The 16,663-nt window shown below is 42.1% G+C and overlaps 1 protein-coding gene across 1 annotated transcript in view; it reads right to left on the reverse strand.

Annotated features, from left to right (window-relative positions):
- MACROD2 (mono-ADP ribosylhydrolase 2) overlaps positions 1–16,663 on the reverse strand; it is a 2,987,523-nt gene that overhangs the window by 265,879 nt on the left and 2,704,981 nt on the right. Inside the window, exon 9 of the mRNA XM_073553810.1 lies at positions 2,342–2,423. Within this exon, the coding sequence (XP_073409911.1) occupies positions 2,342–2,423 (82 nt within the window). The remainder of the gene's footprint in view (positions 1–2,341; positions 2,424–16,663) is intronic.

Genomic DNA, 16,663 nt, shown 5'->3' on the forward strand with positions numbered 1-16,663 from the left:
TTTAAATAAAATTTGACCGGTGCAAAAGTATGGGCACCCTTATCATTTTCTTGATTTGAACACTCCTAACTACTCTTTACTGACTTCCTGAAGCACTAAATTGGTTTTGTAACCTCATTGAGCTTTGAACTTCATAGCCAGGTGTATCAAATCATGAGAAAATGTATTTCAAGTGGCCACTTGCAAGTAGTTCTCCTATTTGATTCTCCTATGAAGAGTGGCATCATGGGCTCCTCAAAACAACTCTCAAATGATCTGAAAATAAAGATTATTCAACATAGCTTTTCAGGGGAAGGATACAAAAAGTTGTCTCAGAGATTTAACCTGTCAGTTTCCACTGTGAGGAACATAGTAAGGAAATGGAAGAACACAGGTACAGTTCTTGTTAAGCCCAGACGTGGCAGGCCAAGAAAAATATCAGAAAGGCAGAGACGAAGAATGGTGCGAACAGTCAAGGACAATCCACAGACCACCTCCAAAGACCTGCAGCATCATCTTGCTGCAGATGGTGTCACTGTGCATCGGTCAACAATACTAAGCACATTGCACAAGGAGAAGCTGTATGGGAGAGTGATGCGAAAGAAGCCGTTTCTGCAAGCACGCCACAAACAGTGTCGCCTGAGGTATGCAAAAGCACATTTGGACAAGCCAGTTACATTTTGGAAGAAGGTCCTGTGGACTGATGAAACAAAGATTGAGTTGTTTGGTCATACAAAAAGGCGTTATGCATGCGCTGTATTGTTGACCGATGCACAGTGACACCATCTGCAGCAAGATGATGCTGCCGGTCTTTGGAGGTGGTCTGTGGATTGTCCTTGACTGTTCTCACCATTCTTCTTCTCTGCCTTTCTGATATTTTTCTTGGCCTGCCACTTCTGGGCTAAACAAGAACTGTACCTGTGTTCTTCCATTTCCTTACTATGTTCCTCACAGTGGAATCTGACAGGTTAAATCTCTGAGACAACTTTTTGTATCCTTCCCCTGAAGAGCTATGTTGAATAATCTTTGTTTTCAGATCATTTGAGAGTTGTTTTGAGGAGCCCATGATGCCACTCTTCATAGGAGAATCAAATAGGAGAACTACTTGCAAGTGGCCACTTTAAATACCTTTTCTCATGATTTGATACACCTGGCTATGAAGTTCAAAGCTCAATGAGGTTACAAAACCAATTTAGTGCTTCAGGAAGTCAGTAAAAAGTAGTTAGGAGTGTTCAAATCAAGAAAATGATAAGGGTGCCCATACTTTTGCACCGGTCAAATTTTGTTTAAATGCAGATTGCACATTTTCTGTTAGTACAATAAACCTCATTTGAATCCAGAAATATAACTGAGTCCATCAGTTATTAGATATATGAAACGGAAATAGCTGTTGCAAAAAACAAAATTGTTATAAAGAAAAAAGGTTAACATTAATAGGGGTGCCCAAACTTTTACATATGACTGTATCTGTACCTTTGCTATTGACTGGTTATCAAGACCTAATTTAGAAAAGATGAGAGAGGGGCATACTCATGCTCCAGTAGTAAGAGGCTTTAAGTCAGCTTTGATGGACAGCACTAGTGAGAGGCAGCATAAGTTGAGACTTTTACTAAATGACAAGTTGGGTAGCAGGCACACTGCCCAGCCAAAAAGTCAATACCATCTCTTCCATCAGTGCCAACTGCCAAGTGCCCGACAGCAGGCGACGATATCAAAGAGTGAAGTGTGGCCAGTACGAAACATGCAAGATTTGGTTTAAAAAACAAAATACATATATAATCTCATGTCATCTACCACACAACTCCTGCAACTAATTACTGGCCCAAGTGTTTTGTGCTACAGATGCAGGCATCATTGCTGAAGGCAGTGTTTGTCTGCAGTCATGTGGGTAAACGACAAGAAACTAAGCAGAGATAGGCAAAAACCACTATCAGAACATTGATGGATTAAATAAGGGAGTAATATTTGTTCATTTTTTATTGCAAAACATTTTACTTGAGGTAAAATTGTTAGGTAGATGGTATGTATCAAAGTAACATCCACATCCTCTAAAACACAACGTTTCTTAGCAAAACAGCACATTGCCTCCACTAGTTGACTTTTTCTGTTGCATTCCGAACAACCCTTTTTAAGGCCAGTATGGCCAACTCTGGACAGCCTCATAGCTATAAATGAGGCTGGAAATTTTGGGTCAGAAGATCCATTGATGGTCCAGACATTGTGGTCTACAGTTGGACTGTAAATATTAGACATGTGAAACTTGTCTTAGATTTAAAAGTAATGGGATCCATGTATTTATTCATGTTATGAATACAGCTATTATCAATTACTTAAAAATAAAAGTAAAAGTCATGCACTGTACCTTTTAGAAAGAACTCATTCAATATCCTTTTGTATATTTTGTAGTCAATATCCAAAAACACGCAGAAGATTATGCGATCGATCTGAAAAATAAAAAAGAAGGGTAGAAAATGTTAGGAATCAATGGTAATACTTAACTAATTATTTCCAATAGACATAATAATCACCTTAACCTGACATTCCAGATTATTTCCCTTCTCTTATAAATAACCAGTTGTATAGTCAGGGGAGAATTAAATGAAATAAATAATCCTTCCCTGACATTTCCTTAAATAATCTTCTATACGAGTTCCTGCAAGGCAAGCAATTCTCATCTCATATATAATTATTTGCACAATACTAATCATGGAAACGCAGGAAGAGGATGTTATACGTTTCCCTGATAAATGCACAGAAAGCAAATACAATAAATTATTCATGCAAATGTTGTAAGCAAATTTAAAACATTTTGTTAATTTATGGGGTATTATTTTTAAATTCCCGCCAGTGCTTTAGATACTCATCCAGCACAAATGAAAATATGGAAATTCATTTAGAGAAAAGCGAGTCCTGAGACTCAGAACTCATTAGATACTCGGAGAATAAGCAATTCAAAATATAGCATCATATTCATCAAATTATTAATTTTAACATCTTCTCTGTTCAATATATCTAAATAGATTTTAGCTATATTTCACAAATTCACCAGCAGGGACTTCCAGAAATATGTTCCAAGTAGTTTTTACAACATGAATCATATTTACAGTGCATTATCAGAGTTTTAATATCAGCTGTATTTTTACTTTTCCACCTTTATTAATCACCTACCTATAAACTAAGCTTATTGTAACAAATCCAGAAAAATATTGATTTACAGCGCATTAAAGAAGCACTCCTGTCCCAACAAAGTTTTTGTCCTCTTAATATATTGCAATCATCATATGATATAGCACTGTGTACTTACAATTGCTCATTTTGCCTTTCTACCCAGCTAATTCTTCTCTCTTTCATTAGGCCTATGATATCATGTGATTAAAAATTGACTAGTTGAATCTTTCTAAGCTCTATGTAGAAACAGGAGGTCAATTTTCCCTGTATGAGTCATAAGTCACTGCAAAAGTCCTTGGCAGAGGGACGAGGGAGCAGCTGGGTCAGGAGTTGAAGAGAGGAGTGATGAATGCAGGGACAAGATATTTCCTGTTTCTACATAATTAATGCAGAGAAAAGTGAAGAATTAGCTGGGTAGAATGGCAAAATGAGCAATTGTAAGTACACAGTGCTATATAATATGAGGATTACAATATATTAAGAGGATACAAACTTTGATAGGAGTGATTTTTTTTAAAGGGCAGCTCATCAGCTGAAGCCTTTACTATTTAGTCTGAGTTGTTGGAATACTGATGAGTAGAGATGAGCGACTTTGCCTTTTTTCGGGTCGAGTCGGGTTTCATGAAACCCGACTTTCTCAAAAGTCGGGTCAATCGAAATCGGCCGATTATCGTGAAAAGTCGAAGGCCGACTGAAACACGAAACCCAATGCAAGTCAATGGGGAACCAAGGTCGGCAGGGAGTGGAGGACAGGAAACACACCTACAGTGCCCATTTTAATGCCAAAAACATCTTTTCTTATTACTTAAGCTTGCCAACCTTAATTTACTTTATAATAATAGTTAGACATTGAAAACTGGGGGTTATTTGGCTAAAGTTGTGGGGGGGGTAGGGCTGGCTCCAGATTTTCGTGGGCCCTGGGCCAAAGAGTGTCACTGGGCTCTTTTAACACATGCCACAATTCATGATCCTCTGATACGGCAGAGAAATAGCGGTATAGTACAATGAAAAATACTTCACTTCTTACATCTCATGACTGATATCCATTTTAAATTCTCCAATAGCTCCAAAAACGGACAGTATATTACTCCATACAGTATTATGGCCACCGCATAGTGCGCTATACAGAGTAATTAGGCCCATATATTTCTCCATACAGAATCATTGGTCCCATATAATGTTTGAAACAGTATTTGATGAGCTCCACATAATGCTACAGTATATGTTGGTCCCCATGGATGAAGCTCCACTGTGTTATGGGCCCAAATAATGCTCCATATATTATGGACCCCAATTCTAATGCTCCAGTGCATAATGGGCCCTGTAAATGCTGCTCCAGGGTCTGATGTCCACCTTTGGAATGCTCCAGTGTATGGTGGGCCTCATATATCATTCTCCAGAGTATAGTGCTCCCCAAAAATAGCTGTCCCAACATTGAAAACAATTAAATAAGTATCCTCGCTAGGGAATCCCTGTACTAGTCTGGACTCCTCATCGTCCCCATCTTCCATCTCACTGCACTTTGACTGTTTAGGCAGAGGGCATACAGACGTGATGTCATCGCGCTCTCTGACCAGAATGTCACTGTCAGGAAACGCGGAAGATGTCACGGCGGTGGAGCAGGGAGAGGTAAGTATTTCAACTTTGCAAGTGCTGTGATCCTGAGCAAGCAGGGGGTCCACTCGTTGGCGACGGCACTGGCACAGGGCCCCTCATAGTACGGTGGTGTGTCTGACGGCGGGTGGGCCCTCCCACCGGCAGAGACACTTTTGCATACTATGAGGGGCCCTGTGCCAGTGCCGTCGCCCATGAGTATGCCCCCCACCTGCTCAAGGTACCTGCACTTTCATCTGCACCTTCCTCTTTGTCACCGTGTAAGGTGGTATAGTATGCGGGAAGGGGCACCTGAGTTTCATCAGGGTCTGCTTCTGCCTCAGTACACTGCAAGGACAATGTAGTGCTCTGAGTGAATGTACCAGCATAAAAATCTAGCAATGGCTGTGCATCAGTGCACTCCATGTCAGATTCATCTTGGACTGGGGAATTCACGATTTGACTTGCTAACCCAGGCATGGTATGTGAAAAGAGCTCCATGGAGCAATTGGTAGTGTGGTCTGCCACATCCTTTACTTTTGGTAGGGGTGAAGGACACAAGGAAAGGTGTTGATCCTGACCAAGAGCCTCCACTGACGACTCAGTGCTTTTATTTTTTGAAACTTCAGAAGAGGAGGCGACAGAGCTGGAGGCTCTGTCAGCAATGTAAGCCAAAACTTGTTCCTGAAGTTCCGGCTTTAAAAGTGGTTTACCTACTCCCAGAAAAGAGAGCCTTCAAGGCCTTGTGGAGCCAGATGATGACGCAGGCTCAACACGTCCTGCCTTAGGTGCTATTGTGCTTTTGCCACTACCAACAGATGCACCACCACCATCGGGACCAGCTGGCAACCCCCCGCCCACTTCCATGGCATCTTCCACCATACTTCCTCATTTTTGTGAAAATGTACCCAAAATACCACCAGCTATATGGTACTGTAAAACAAGGTAGAAGGTGTATCTACTATTGGTGAGAATTTGAATCTCACTATAGATTTGAGGACGCTGAACTATTGTCTCAGGCCCAGGAGAGATTACACCTCAATGTAACAGGCTGAAATTGGATGGTGTATGACAAGGTGAAGGGTGTCTATAGGATTGGTGAGAATTTGAATCTCACTATAGATTTCAGGATGCTGAACTTTTGTCTCAAGCCCACATAGAGATTACACCGCAATGTAACAGGCTGAAATTGGATGGTGTATGACAAGAAGTAGGGTGTCTATAGGATGGGTCAGAATTTGAATCTCACTATAGATTTGAGGACGCTGAACTATTGTGAGACAATAGTTGTCTCAGGCCCAGGAGAGATTACACCTCAATGTAACAGGATGAAATTGGATGGTGTATGACAAGGTGGAGGGTGTCTATAGGATTGGTGAGAATTTGAATCTCACTATAGATTTCAGGACGCTCAACTATTGTCTCAGGCCCAGGAGATATTACACCTCAATGTAACAGGCTGAAATTGGATGGTGTATGACAAGGTGAAGGGTGTCTATAGGATTGGTGAGAATTTGAATCTCACTATAGATTTCAGGACGCTGACAATGATGCTCTCAGTCCAAGTATGGACGCAGGCAGCCTAATAAGCAGGACTGCTGCACACACAAAAGGGTGGAAAATAAACGCTTGGTAACTGTGCAGAAAAGAGGAAGAAAAGTATTTTTGCTTTTAAAAAAGCAGTTTGCACAGCAGTGTGCAAACAGCAATGCAGCTATCAGGGAGCCTTATAAGGCAGCCTAATAACCAACCGAGCTGATGCACAAAAATAGAGCCTCCCCTGTCACTGCATACAAAGTGTTGTGCGTTGTAAGTGGAAATCGCCAACAGCAGAAGCAGTTTTTTGGTTCTTCTACCCTGCCTAGCGCTCTCCCTTCTTCTGAATCATCAGCAGCAACCTCTCCCGAATGTTAAGATCAGCAGAAGTAAGATGGTGGTCGGTGTGCACACCGTTTTATAGCCCCTGTGACGCCACACAAAGCCAGCCAATCACTTGCATGCCCTTCTCAAAGATGGTGGTGACCGATGCCTATGTCATCGCGTTGCCCACAGTGTGCGTCCTCCATCATTGGCTGAAAAAGGGCTCTGGAAGCATCTTTTGAAACGCGACTTTGGCGCTCTGGTCGCCGACCTCGTGGCCGACCTCACGCTATGGTCGGGTTTCGTTTCATGAAACCTGATTTCAGCAAAAGTCGTCGACTTTTGAATATAACCGACCCGTTTCGCTCAACTCTACTGATGAGTGGTAGCTCACTGGCTGCAGCCTGCACATATACTATTATCTCTTAGTGTGCTATGAGGCTCTCTCCCTATTTTATCTTTTCCAGTACTTTTTTGAGACCGGAGAATACCCCAGTGAGCGTAACACATTCCGGCTAACACCATTTGCAGCTGACTTTGAGGCTAATCACTATTTCATAAGAGAAGATTCAGAACTAACTTGGACATGAATAGTTCTGTATGAAGGCTGATCTTTGGAACCATGGCGTCTCAATCCAATACTCTACACACTACAAAATATTTGTGAAACTGCAAATGTTATCAAACTCAATTGTTTTTACAAGAAAATGCAGAGGACAGACTGTGATTCTAGTCCTTGCAGAATGGGCCACCATTATAGTTTGTAGGTAGCACTAAACACAGACATTCAACTACTAAAAAATTTTTAAAGAGCCATTCGAGTAGTTATTTTACAACCAAACTAAAATTTTTCCATCATGTAACAACATATACAAGGAATTACCTAACGATTACTAGAACAGAGTTTCTGAGCTTCTCATTCTTGAGGACTCTGAATGAACCGGCAGGAAGCATTCTTGACCTCTGATTCATTTAAAGACTATATGACTGGATGATAATAGGTGAGTAAAGCACTTGGCTACCTCCGGCAGTCCAATAAATATTAATGAAGCAACGGGTTGCAGGCATAACCAATGATCCATTCAAAGGTTTGTTTGGTACTTTTATATTGATGGCCTAGCTACATGTTAACATAGGACCCTTTCTTTGATATCACCTTCACAATTCTTGCATCCATTGAACTGAGTTTTTGGAAGTTTCTGCCTGAATTTCTTTGCAGGATGTTAGAATCGCCTTCTAGAGCTGCTGTTTTGATGTGAACTGCCTCCCACACACATAGATCTTTTGCTTGAGGATACTCCAAAGGTTCTCAGTAAGGTTGAGGTCGGTTTCTCTCTTTTTATGCCCAAAGCAGGCAATAACTCAGATGCATTCCTTGTAGCATGAGATGCTGAGCATGTCATACATTTAGATAATTTTGCTACAGATGGCATGGTTCCTCTTTTAGTACCATAGAAGAAATTGTTTTTTTCCAAAAACACTATACATTGCAGAAGTCATTGTCACACCTTCATGGACCCTAAAGGGGACTTAAGGCCCTGTCACACACAGCGATCTCAACAGGGATCAGTGACTGGCCCCCCTGCCGGGTATCGCTGATCATGCTCGATTGGCCTGGGCCATTTTTTGATCACTGGTCTCCCGCTGGCCAGCACACATCGCTGCGTGTGGCAGCGAGAGACCAGCGATCAGCGACGCTGGATGCTGGTTTCTAATGTAAACATCGGGTATCCAGGAGCCGCAGCTCCTGGATACCCGCTGTTTACCTTGGAAACCGGCATGCACGCTGGTTTTCAAGGTAAACAGCGGGTATCCAGGAGCTGCACAGCTCTTAGATACCCGATGTTTACCTTGGAAACCAGCGTGTACGCCGGTTTCCCAGGTAAACATCGGGTATCCAAGAGCCGTGGTTCCTGGATACCCGATGTTTACATTAGAAACCAGCTTGCTCGCTGGACCTGATTGCTGGAGGGGCTAAGTGACAGCTCACCAGCGATCAGCCTAACGATGTCCCAGCGATCCCATCCATGTCGGATCGTTGGTGGGATCACTGGGACATTGTTATGTGTAACGGGGGCTTTACATCTCTTTCCCCATGATTCCAGCCCAAAGCATGACTCTCCACCTCCTTTAGAATATCACATGCCTGTTCGGACATGGTGTCCATCACTATCACTACTCCGCCTATCTGAATCATCCAGGTTTGCACATCAGTCATCAGTAACCAAGACAGTTTCAAAATTAATCTTTATGTATGTCTGGGCCCACTGCAACCATTTCTGCTTGTGAGCACCATTAAGGCTATGTGCACACGTTGATTTAGGTTCTACGGATCTTTCCGCACGGATTTGGAAAAATCTGCAGGTAAATTCTCAGGTCAAAAGTCCTGCGGTTTACCTGCGGATTAGCCTACGGTTTAGCCCTGCGGTTTCACACCTCTACAATGAAGGTGTGAAACCGCAGCGGAATCCGCACAAAGAATTGATGTGCTGCGGATCTGAACCCGCAGCAAATCTGCAGTATGTGCACAGCGTTTTTCAGTTTACCATTGAAAACAATGGTACTGTACAACGCACCTAAATCTGCTGCTGACCCGCAGAGCCTGAAACGCTGCGGATCCACAGCAGAATCCGCACCGTGTGCACATAGCCTTAGGGTTGGCTAAAGAAAAGGTTTACGCACAACTGCAAGCCTCTAGTCTAGTGGATCCAGCATCTTGAGGTTTGTAGGATTTTTGAGGCAAAAGCAGCTTCAAATATGTATTTGCTGCTTTGTAATGATATTTTAGCAGCTGCTCTCCTAATCCGGTGAATTTGTCTGGCAGAAACCTTCTTCATTAAGCTTTTATCAGCACAAACTTGTCTTCACAGTATGATGATAACACTTCAGTTATTGTGAGATATCTAATATTTTCATTCCTTGTCCAAGGCATTGCACTATTTGACGCTTTTCAGCAAAAGAGAAATCCTTTTTCTTTCTCATATTGCTTGAAAACTGTGGCCTACTTAATATTGTGGAACGTCCTTTTTAAGTAGTTTTCCATTAATTGGGTTCACCTGGAAAATTAAGTATCACAGGTGTTTGAGATTTGATTTCAGTGATCCAAAGATCTTGAAACACGCACCATCCAGGCGTTTATTAAAAAAAAAATATTACATCATTGACACACATATTCCATTTGCATAATAATTTGGAATGTGCTGTGTATAGATACTTTTTAGATTCCTTTTAAAGGCACTCACTTTGCAATTTTTTGCTTTTCAAAAATAATTTTCTCTTTAAATTGTTTTCAAGCAAATTCTAGGAATTGTTGGGTTCTAAAATGAATCTGACAACAGATATCTAATTACTGATACCACATGGTGTTTAGTATATATAAATCTGAATGCCTTTTGCTGCCTATGATTAGGATCCTTCAATTGAACACAGTTACTTAGATGCATTGTGATTTCTTATAAACAATATTTAAATGGAAAATTCAATAGCGCTGGGCTTGACATGTTATGACGGAGAAAACCATCAACAAGGATGCAAAGTGTTTCTGAAAACATTTGCTTTGCTAATATATCCATCAAGAACTAAAGAATTCATTTTTTGCCAGGCATTCAGACTTGATAGTTTTCCCCCATCAATCTTCTTCATTATTAAGCCCTTGTCCCTGGAAGAAGGATACACAGTGATACGTTTGAAATATTTGAAAATGACCTCCATTTTTCACAGTTAGTAGTAATGTGACAGCTGACATAGCTAGGATAATCCTGTATTCAGCAAAATATTCCAACATATTTATGATTGCGGCAATTTTCTTTTGCACCTTGGTTATAAACTGCAAATCTAAATGTTAATTATCAAAGCTACAGCCTGATTACAGTATATTTAATAAATGGATATATGCAATTGTATCGTACTGGGTTAAATATGTAAATGTAAGCATTTCTTAGGTTACTTATACAGAAATTATCTGTAGGGCTGTGACGCCATGTGCCTTGAGGTTCTCATTGTCAGTGAGTAGTGCCATTGCTAGGATGTCATTAACCAGGGGTAAAACGTCAGTTCACTGCTCTAGCACTATATTTAAGGGGAACCTGTCACCAGTTTTAATCTATATAAGTTACGGTCATCACCTTTCAGGGCTGATATACAGAATTCTATAATACTGTATATTTGCCCCAAACCCAATCTGTAAGAGAAGAAAAATAACTTCTTATACTCACCTGCAGGGCGGTCCGGCGCCTCCCATCTTCTTGTGATGCCGCCCTCTGCTTTGTGTGGATGAGGCGTCCCTGCATCATCCACACAGACTCCTCGGCACCAAGCTCCTACGCAGGCGTACTTTTCTGTCCTGTTGAGGGCAAAGCAAAGTACTGCAGTGAAAGTACTGCAGTGCGCAAGTGCCGGGGCTTTTCGTCCTTTCCCGGCATCTGCGCAATGCAGTACTTTGGTCTGCCTTCAACACGGCAGAGAAGTACGCCTGTGCAGGAGTGTGGCGCCGAGGAGTCTGTGTGAATGATGCTGGGACGCGTCCGTCACATGAAGCAAGCAGGAGGGTGGCATCGCAAGAAGATGGGAGACGCTGGACCAAGATGAGCGACACCACTCAGACTAGACTGCCCTGCAGGTGAGTATAATAAAAGTTATTTTTCTTCTCTTGCAAGTTGGAGGCTTATATACAGCATTATACGCTGTATATCATTCCTGAAAGAAGGTGACCGTAAGTTATATTGGCCACAACTGGTGACAGGTTCCCTTTAAACTCTAGCCCTGACTAATTGGCATCTGCGGCGACACTGAATGCCCAGGTGACATGCCTGACCTATTCCTCCAGCTGCGGTCCTGATAGTGTGAAGTCACTTAGACTAGGTTGGTGTATGTGGATGCCGGGCTAGAGCAGAAATCAATTTTTTACTATGGGTGAAGAAAAATATAACTGTGACTTTGGTCTTACTTGAGACCAAACTTTTAGAAAGCATTAAGAAGCTGAAAACTACTGTCCATAGATTTCGAGACATTTGGGCCCGATTCTGAAGACCAGCGTTGCATTGTTCACACTGGTCTTGATGAAAGGGCATGTTGGAGACAGACGATCCAGATTCCAGGAGGAGTGCATGCCTATTCACATGAATCTTGTGCATGTGATGAGTGGTGTGCTCCTCTGAGCGCTACACCAGAAATCTCACTCCAGTCAGGTACTGGAGTGAGATTACTGGCTTAGGGAATGTCACAGCTCATCATGAATTAGACTAGCTGTGGCATCCTGCCTCTGCTGTGCAACTGTCCTGCCCCAACTCCACCCATTTTGATGGAGCGGGAGAAACTGGCGTGAAAATGTAAGAAATTGCAAAAATTAGGACAACTCCTTGTTGTACCTACATTTTGTAACTTTTTAAAGGTTATACACCAGATGTGGAGTGCACCTTTGTAAGCTTTGGACAGGAGAAACCCTTCTGACTGAAGGAATGCTGCCACTTTTGATAAATTGGAGTTTACAAAAGCCACGTGGTTAGCTCAATATAGCCAAAGGCCAACCAAACATTGTTTTTTGTATTGTTAACAGGAGATAAATTGTACTCAGCAGCGGTCACTACACAACATAAGGAGCTGCAGTGCTCCGCTTATAACGGACCACTGCCAGAGCAGATATCAACTGATTGTGGGTGGTGCAGTATGTTGGATCATGACCAATCGCATTCTGAAGACCTATCCTATCCGGACAACTGCTAATGTTGTTATCAAGATGGGATGTGGTTGCATCCAAACAAACATTGCATTTTATTCCTATTATTGTATCACATAATAGACTCCATAAAAGCATGAATCATGTTATTGTGGTATAGTGACCACTATGTCCACTAGGGGGCGCTGTATGGATGTCCCAGGAAAGTGGATGAATGGCAAGATACTGAATGACCGTTATGTATCTCAAGGTGGGTGGCCTTGAGATGGAGATTTATGTGTGTGTTAATCAGCAGTGATACTGCTGAGGTGCTGGTTCAATGTGTCAGGAACTAGTTACCTCCAAACCCACCCAGGGGGTGTGTTTATTAATGCTATTGTCAAGTGTATATGTGTGTGTGAAGGACCTGTGGTGAGGTCATAGTCATGTGACCCGGTGGGTGTGGCTATGGACCATATAATGTTGCCAGGGTAGGTCACATGGGGGTGAATGCTGGGACCCGGTTGGTCCAGTGTGGAAGGTCCCGCTAGGAGAAGCATCTCCTGGCTAACAGCCTGTGGAGTGGCTGTGTGTCATGGCTGCCAGTGTCTGAGTGTCCCAGAGAAGAGAGTGGATGTCTTCAGCGTGGGGAAACAGCCATGAGGAAACCCTGACGTGGGTGAGATAATGATGAGGCTGAAGAGCCTGAGTATGAACATTAACTAACCTGTGTGACCACAGGCTTAACCAGAGTGAAGTTATAATGGACGCTATGCTGTAATGCTGTTTATGTTGCTTCTATGGGCTTATGAAGGAGGAATAAACAGCATGGACTGTGTTATGCTTTATGAAAACCTGTGCCAGATCTGATTTTGTGGCTGCTGAGCGAGTATCCAATACTTGAATGACAGCGCTACCTCACATTATTTACTTATTTCATTCAATTTTATGCATTTTAATGACTATACTTGGCCTAAGGCTTAATCTAGAAATATCATAATAATCCCTGGCCTACTGTGGAAATGTTATCTAAAGTCAAGCATAGAATTCTAAGTAATTTTTGTGCTCTTCTATTGCAGGGGCTGCCAGTCTTCACGCACATCTGCCAAGCTGAGATAGTACGTTAGACCAGAAGAGCTACATCTAAATTTTAATGGCATGGATGACTAGATTGTGCCTTAGTAAGATTACGCATCATGATTTCCTTTTTGCATTCCTTGCCCTAAGGTTATACCGTATATAAAAGCAGCAAAGCAGGTTTTTGTGAAAAATATTTGATATTCAGGATTTATTAAGATAAAGCTAATTTCTTTCCTCTTTTTTAGCCAAGTAAAAACCTTTGGAAAATGAACAAGATTCTGGACTTGGGAGACAACAGAAAGTTCTACTCCATTTATTAGGGTGGTCCAGGGACTGAGCTGCCTAGTAATGACCCTTGTTAGGCGACTACAGAGAAAACTCTTTAAAAGGTCATGATTTACTCTTATAGGTCTTCTAACGAGATGGCGATCCCGTGATTCCCGAAAATGTTACAATACATGCATGCAATAAAAAATACATAATCATAAATACTGCATTTCTTGGTCATCTGATTTAGTTTTAAAGATGTTGGCTGACTTTCCAAACATCCATTTAGGGAAGGTATCTGCTTGGGACAAAAAAAAATCATTATTTATTACTTTCTGGACCTACAATTATCTTATTGCTGATATAAAGATGGTTTTCAGAGTTTATAGTGTAGTGATCTTCCATGTTGATCTCCAAAACTCACATCAATCTTTTAGGGGCATACACAAAAAAGTTGTATGGTTCCAAATGTCAAAATGTAGAGATTAAATGTTCTCACAGAATATAATCTCCTATGGTGAAGTGGTCAAGCCCTGCTTTTGCCATTAACCCCATTCACTACACGCTCTCCCTTAGAAGAGTTTTATATACTGGCTATATGGCAACTGAGTGCAATTAGTCACTAAGATTACATAATTATGAACTGTAATATCTTTGACCTGGGTTTCATCACGGCTTCACAATCGGGTGGTGTGATGTCATCATGACCAAGAGGAATCAAGTGGTAGTAGAGGCGGTCAGGGAGAAGCATGGAAAAAAAACTTCTCATGTAGTATTCAAATTTTTTCACCCATTTGGAACCATACACTCAAGTGTTTACTGAGCATAGCGGCAGACCATGCAACTGCTTTGAGGCCCCTGAGTCAGGTGTGCCCCTACCTACTATTGTCACAATTTCAACAGTATCTGAATCCACAGATAGAATGGTTGAACAGAATAATGGAACAAGGAGCTGTTGGCTTCCTGCTGCACCACTTAAACATTGCACCTGAGTCTCTTTGGAGAAGATGCAATGATGACACTACATCGCACCTGCTGCGTGGAGCCTCAGTCTGCACAGTGCACAAACCAGAGCAGTGCCCTTGGGGGAATGAGGTGAGGTGAGTAGTTTTATTCACTTTTTTTATTAGTCAGCACTTGTAGATGGTTGTGGGGACTATCAAACTGTTTGGAGGGGCTATGAGGGGGGCAATCATATTGTGCCGGGGCGGTCATCACACTATGTGTGGGCAAGGCTGTGGGGGGGGTGAGGTCCATCATAATATGTGGAGAGTCTGTGAGGGAACACGTGTGTGTGTGTGTATACATATATATATACTGTATAATATATATATATATATATATAAATACGGGCTAAAAAGGCTTCAATAATGGACAAACATGTCTCTCTTGGGCTGCAAGCCTACAATTTGAATGGGCAAGTAAAATTACCATATTTGAGAAAACCTGCAGGTTAATGGGTGGAGTGCAGTGTCATAGCAGAATGAGTCACACCCTAAAAATTATGACCAGCACCTCTTAAGTGTGAATAGGTGCAAGCTGTATTGACTGCAAATTATGTATAAAAATACCATTTGGTAAATTCAAAAAAGTTCCCTTTTCTTCTCATTAATGTACACTCTGCAGCCCATCTTGACTGAAAAAACAGAAATGTAGAAATTTTGCAAATTTATTAAAAAAGAAAAACTGAAATATCACATGGTCATAAGTATTGAGATCTTTGGTCATAAGTATTCAGACCCTTTGCTCAGACACTCATATTTAAGTCACATGCTGTCCATTTCCTGAACCTCCTTGAGATGGTTCTACTCCTTCATTGGAGTTCAGCTGTGTTTATCTAAACTGATAGGACTTGATTTATAAAGGCACACACCTGTCTATATAAGACCTCACAGCTTACAGTGCATGTCAGCCAACTGAGAATCATGAGGTCAAAGGAAGTCAGAGATAGAACTGTGGCAACGCACACATCTGGCCAAGGTTACAAAAGAATTTCTGCAGAAGTCAAGGTTCCTAAGAGCACAGTGGCCTCCATAATCTTTAAATGGAAGAAGTTTGGGACCACCAGAAGTCTTCCTAGACCTGGCTATCCAGCCAATCTGAGCAATCTTGGGAGAAGAGCCTTGGTGAGAGAGGTAAAGAAGAACCCCAAGATCACTTTGGCTGAGCTCCACAGATGCAGTAGGGAGATGGGAGAACGTTCCACAAAGTCAACTATCACTGCAGCCCTCCACCAGTCGGGCCTTTATGGCAGAGTGGCTCGACGGAAGCCTCTCCTCAGTGCAAGACATATGAAAGCCCGCATAGAGTTTGCTAAAAAAAACACATGAAGGACTCCCAGACTATGAGAAATAAGATTTTCTGGTCTGATGAGTCAAAGATAGAACTTTTGGTGATAATGCTAAACGGTATGTGTGGAGAAAACCAGGCACTGCTCACCACCTGCTCTATACAATCTCAACAGTGAAACATGGTGGTGGTAGCATCATGCTATGGGGGCGTTTTTCAACTGCAAAGACAGGAAGACTGGTTGCAATTGAAGGAAACATGAATGTGGCCAAGTACAGAGATATCCTGGATGAAAACCTCTTCCAGAGTGCTCTGGACCTCAGACTTGGCCAAAGGTTCACCTTCCAACAAGACAATGACCCTAAGCACACAGATAAAATAACAAAGAAGTGGCTTCAGAACAACTCTGTGACCATTCATGACTGGCCCAGCCAAAGCCCTGACCTAAACCCAATTGAGCATCTCTGGAGAGACCTGAAAATGGTTGTCCACCAATGTTCACCACCCAACTTGACAGAACTGCAGAGGATCTGCAAGGAAGAACAGAGGATCCCCAAATCCAGGTGTGAAAAATTTGATTCATTATTCCCAAGAAGACTCATGGCTGTACTAGCTCAAAAGGGTGCTTCTACTCAATACTGAGCAAAGGGTATGTGTGGAGAAAACCATGCACTGCTCATCACCTGCCCAATACAATCCCAACAGTGAAACATGGGGGTGGCAGCATCATGCTATGGGGGTGTTATTCAGCTGCAAGGACAGGACGACTGGTTG

This window comes from Dendrobates tinctorius, unplaced genomic scaffold (genome assembly GCF_039654945.1).
Source record: "Dendrobates tinctorius isolate UK_male_01 unplaced genomic scaffold, ASM3965494v1 ptg000203l, whole genome shotgun sequence".
In the NCBI taxonomy this organism is placed as follows: domain Eukaryota; kingdom Metazoa; phylum Chordata; class Amphibia; order Anura; family Dendrobatidae; genus Dendrobates; species Dendrobates tinctorius.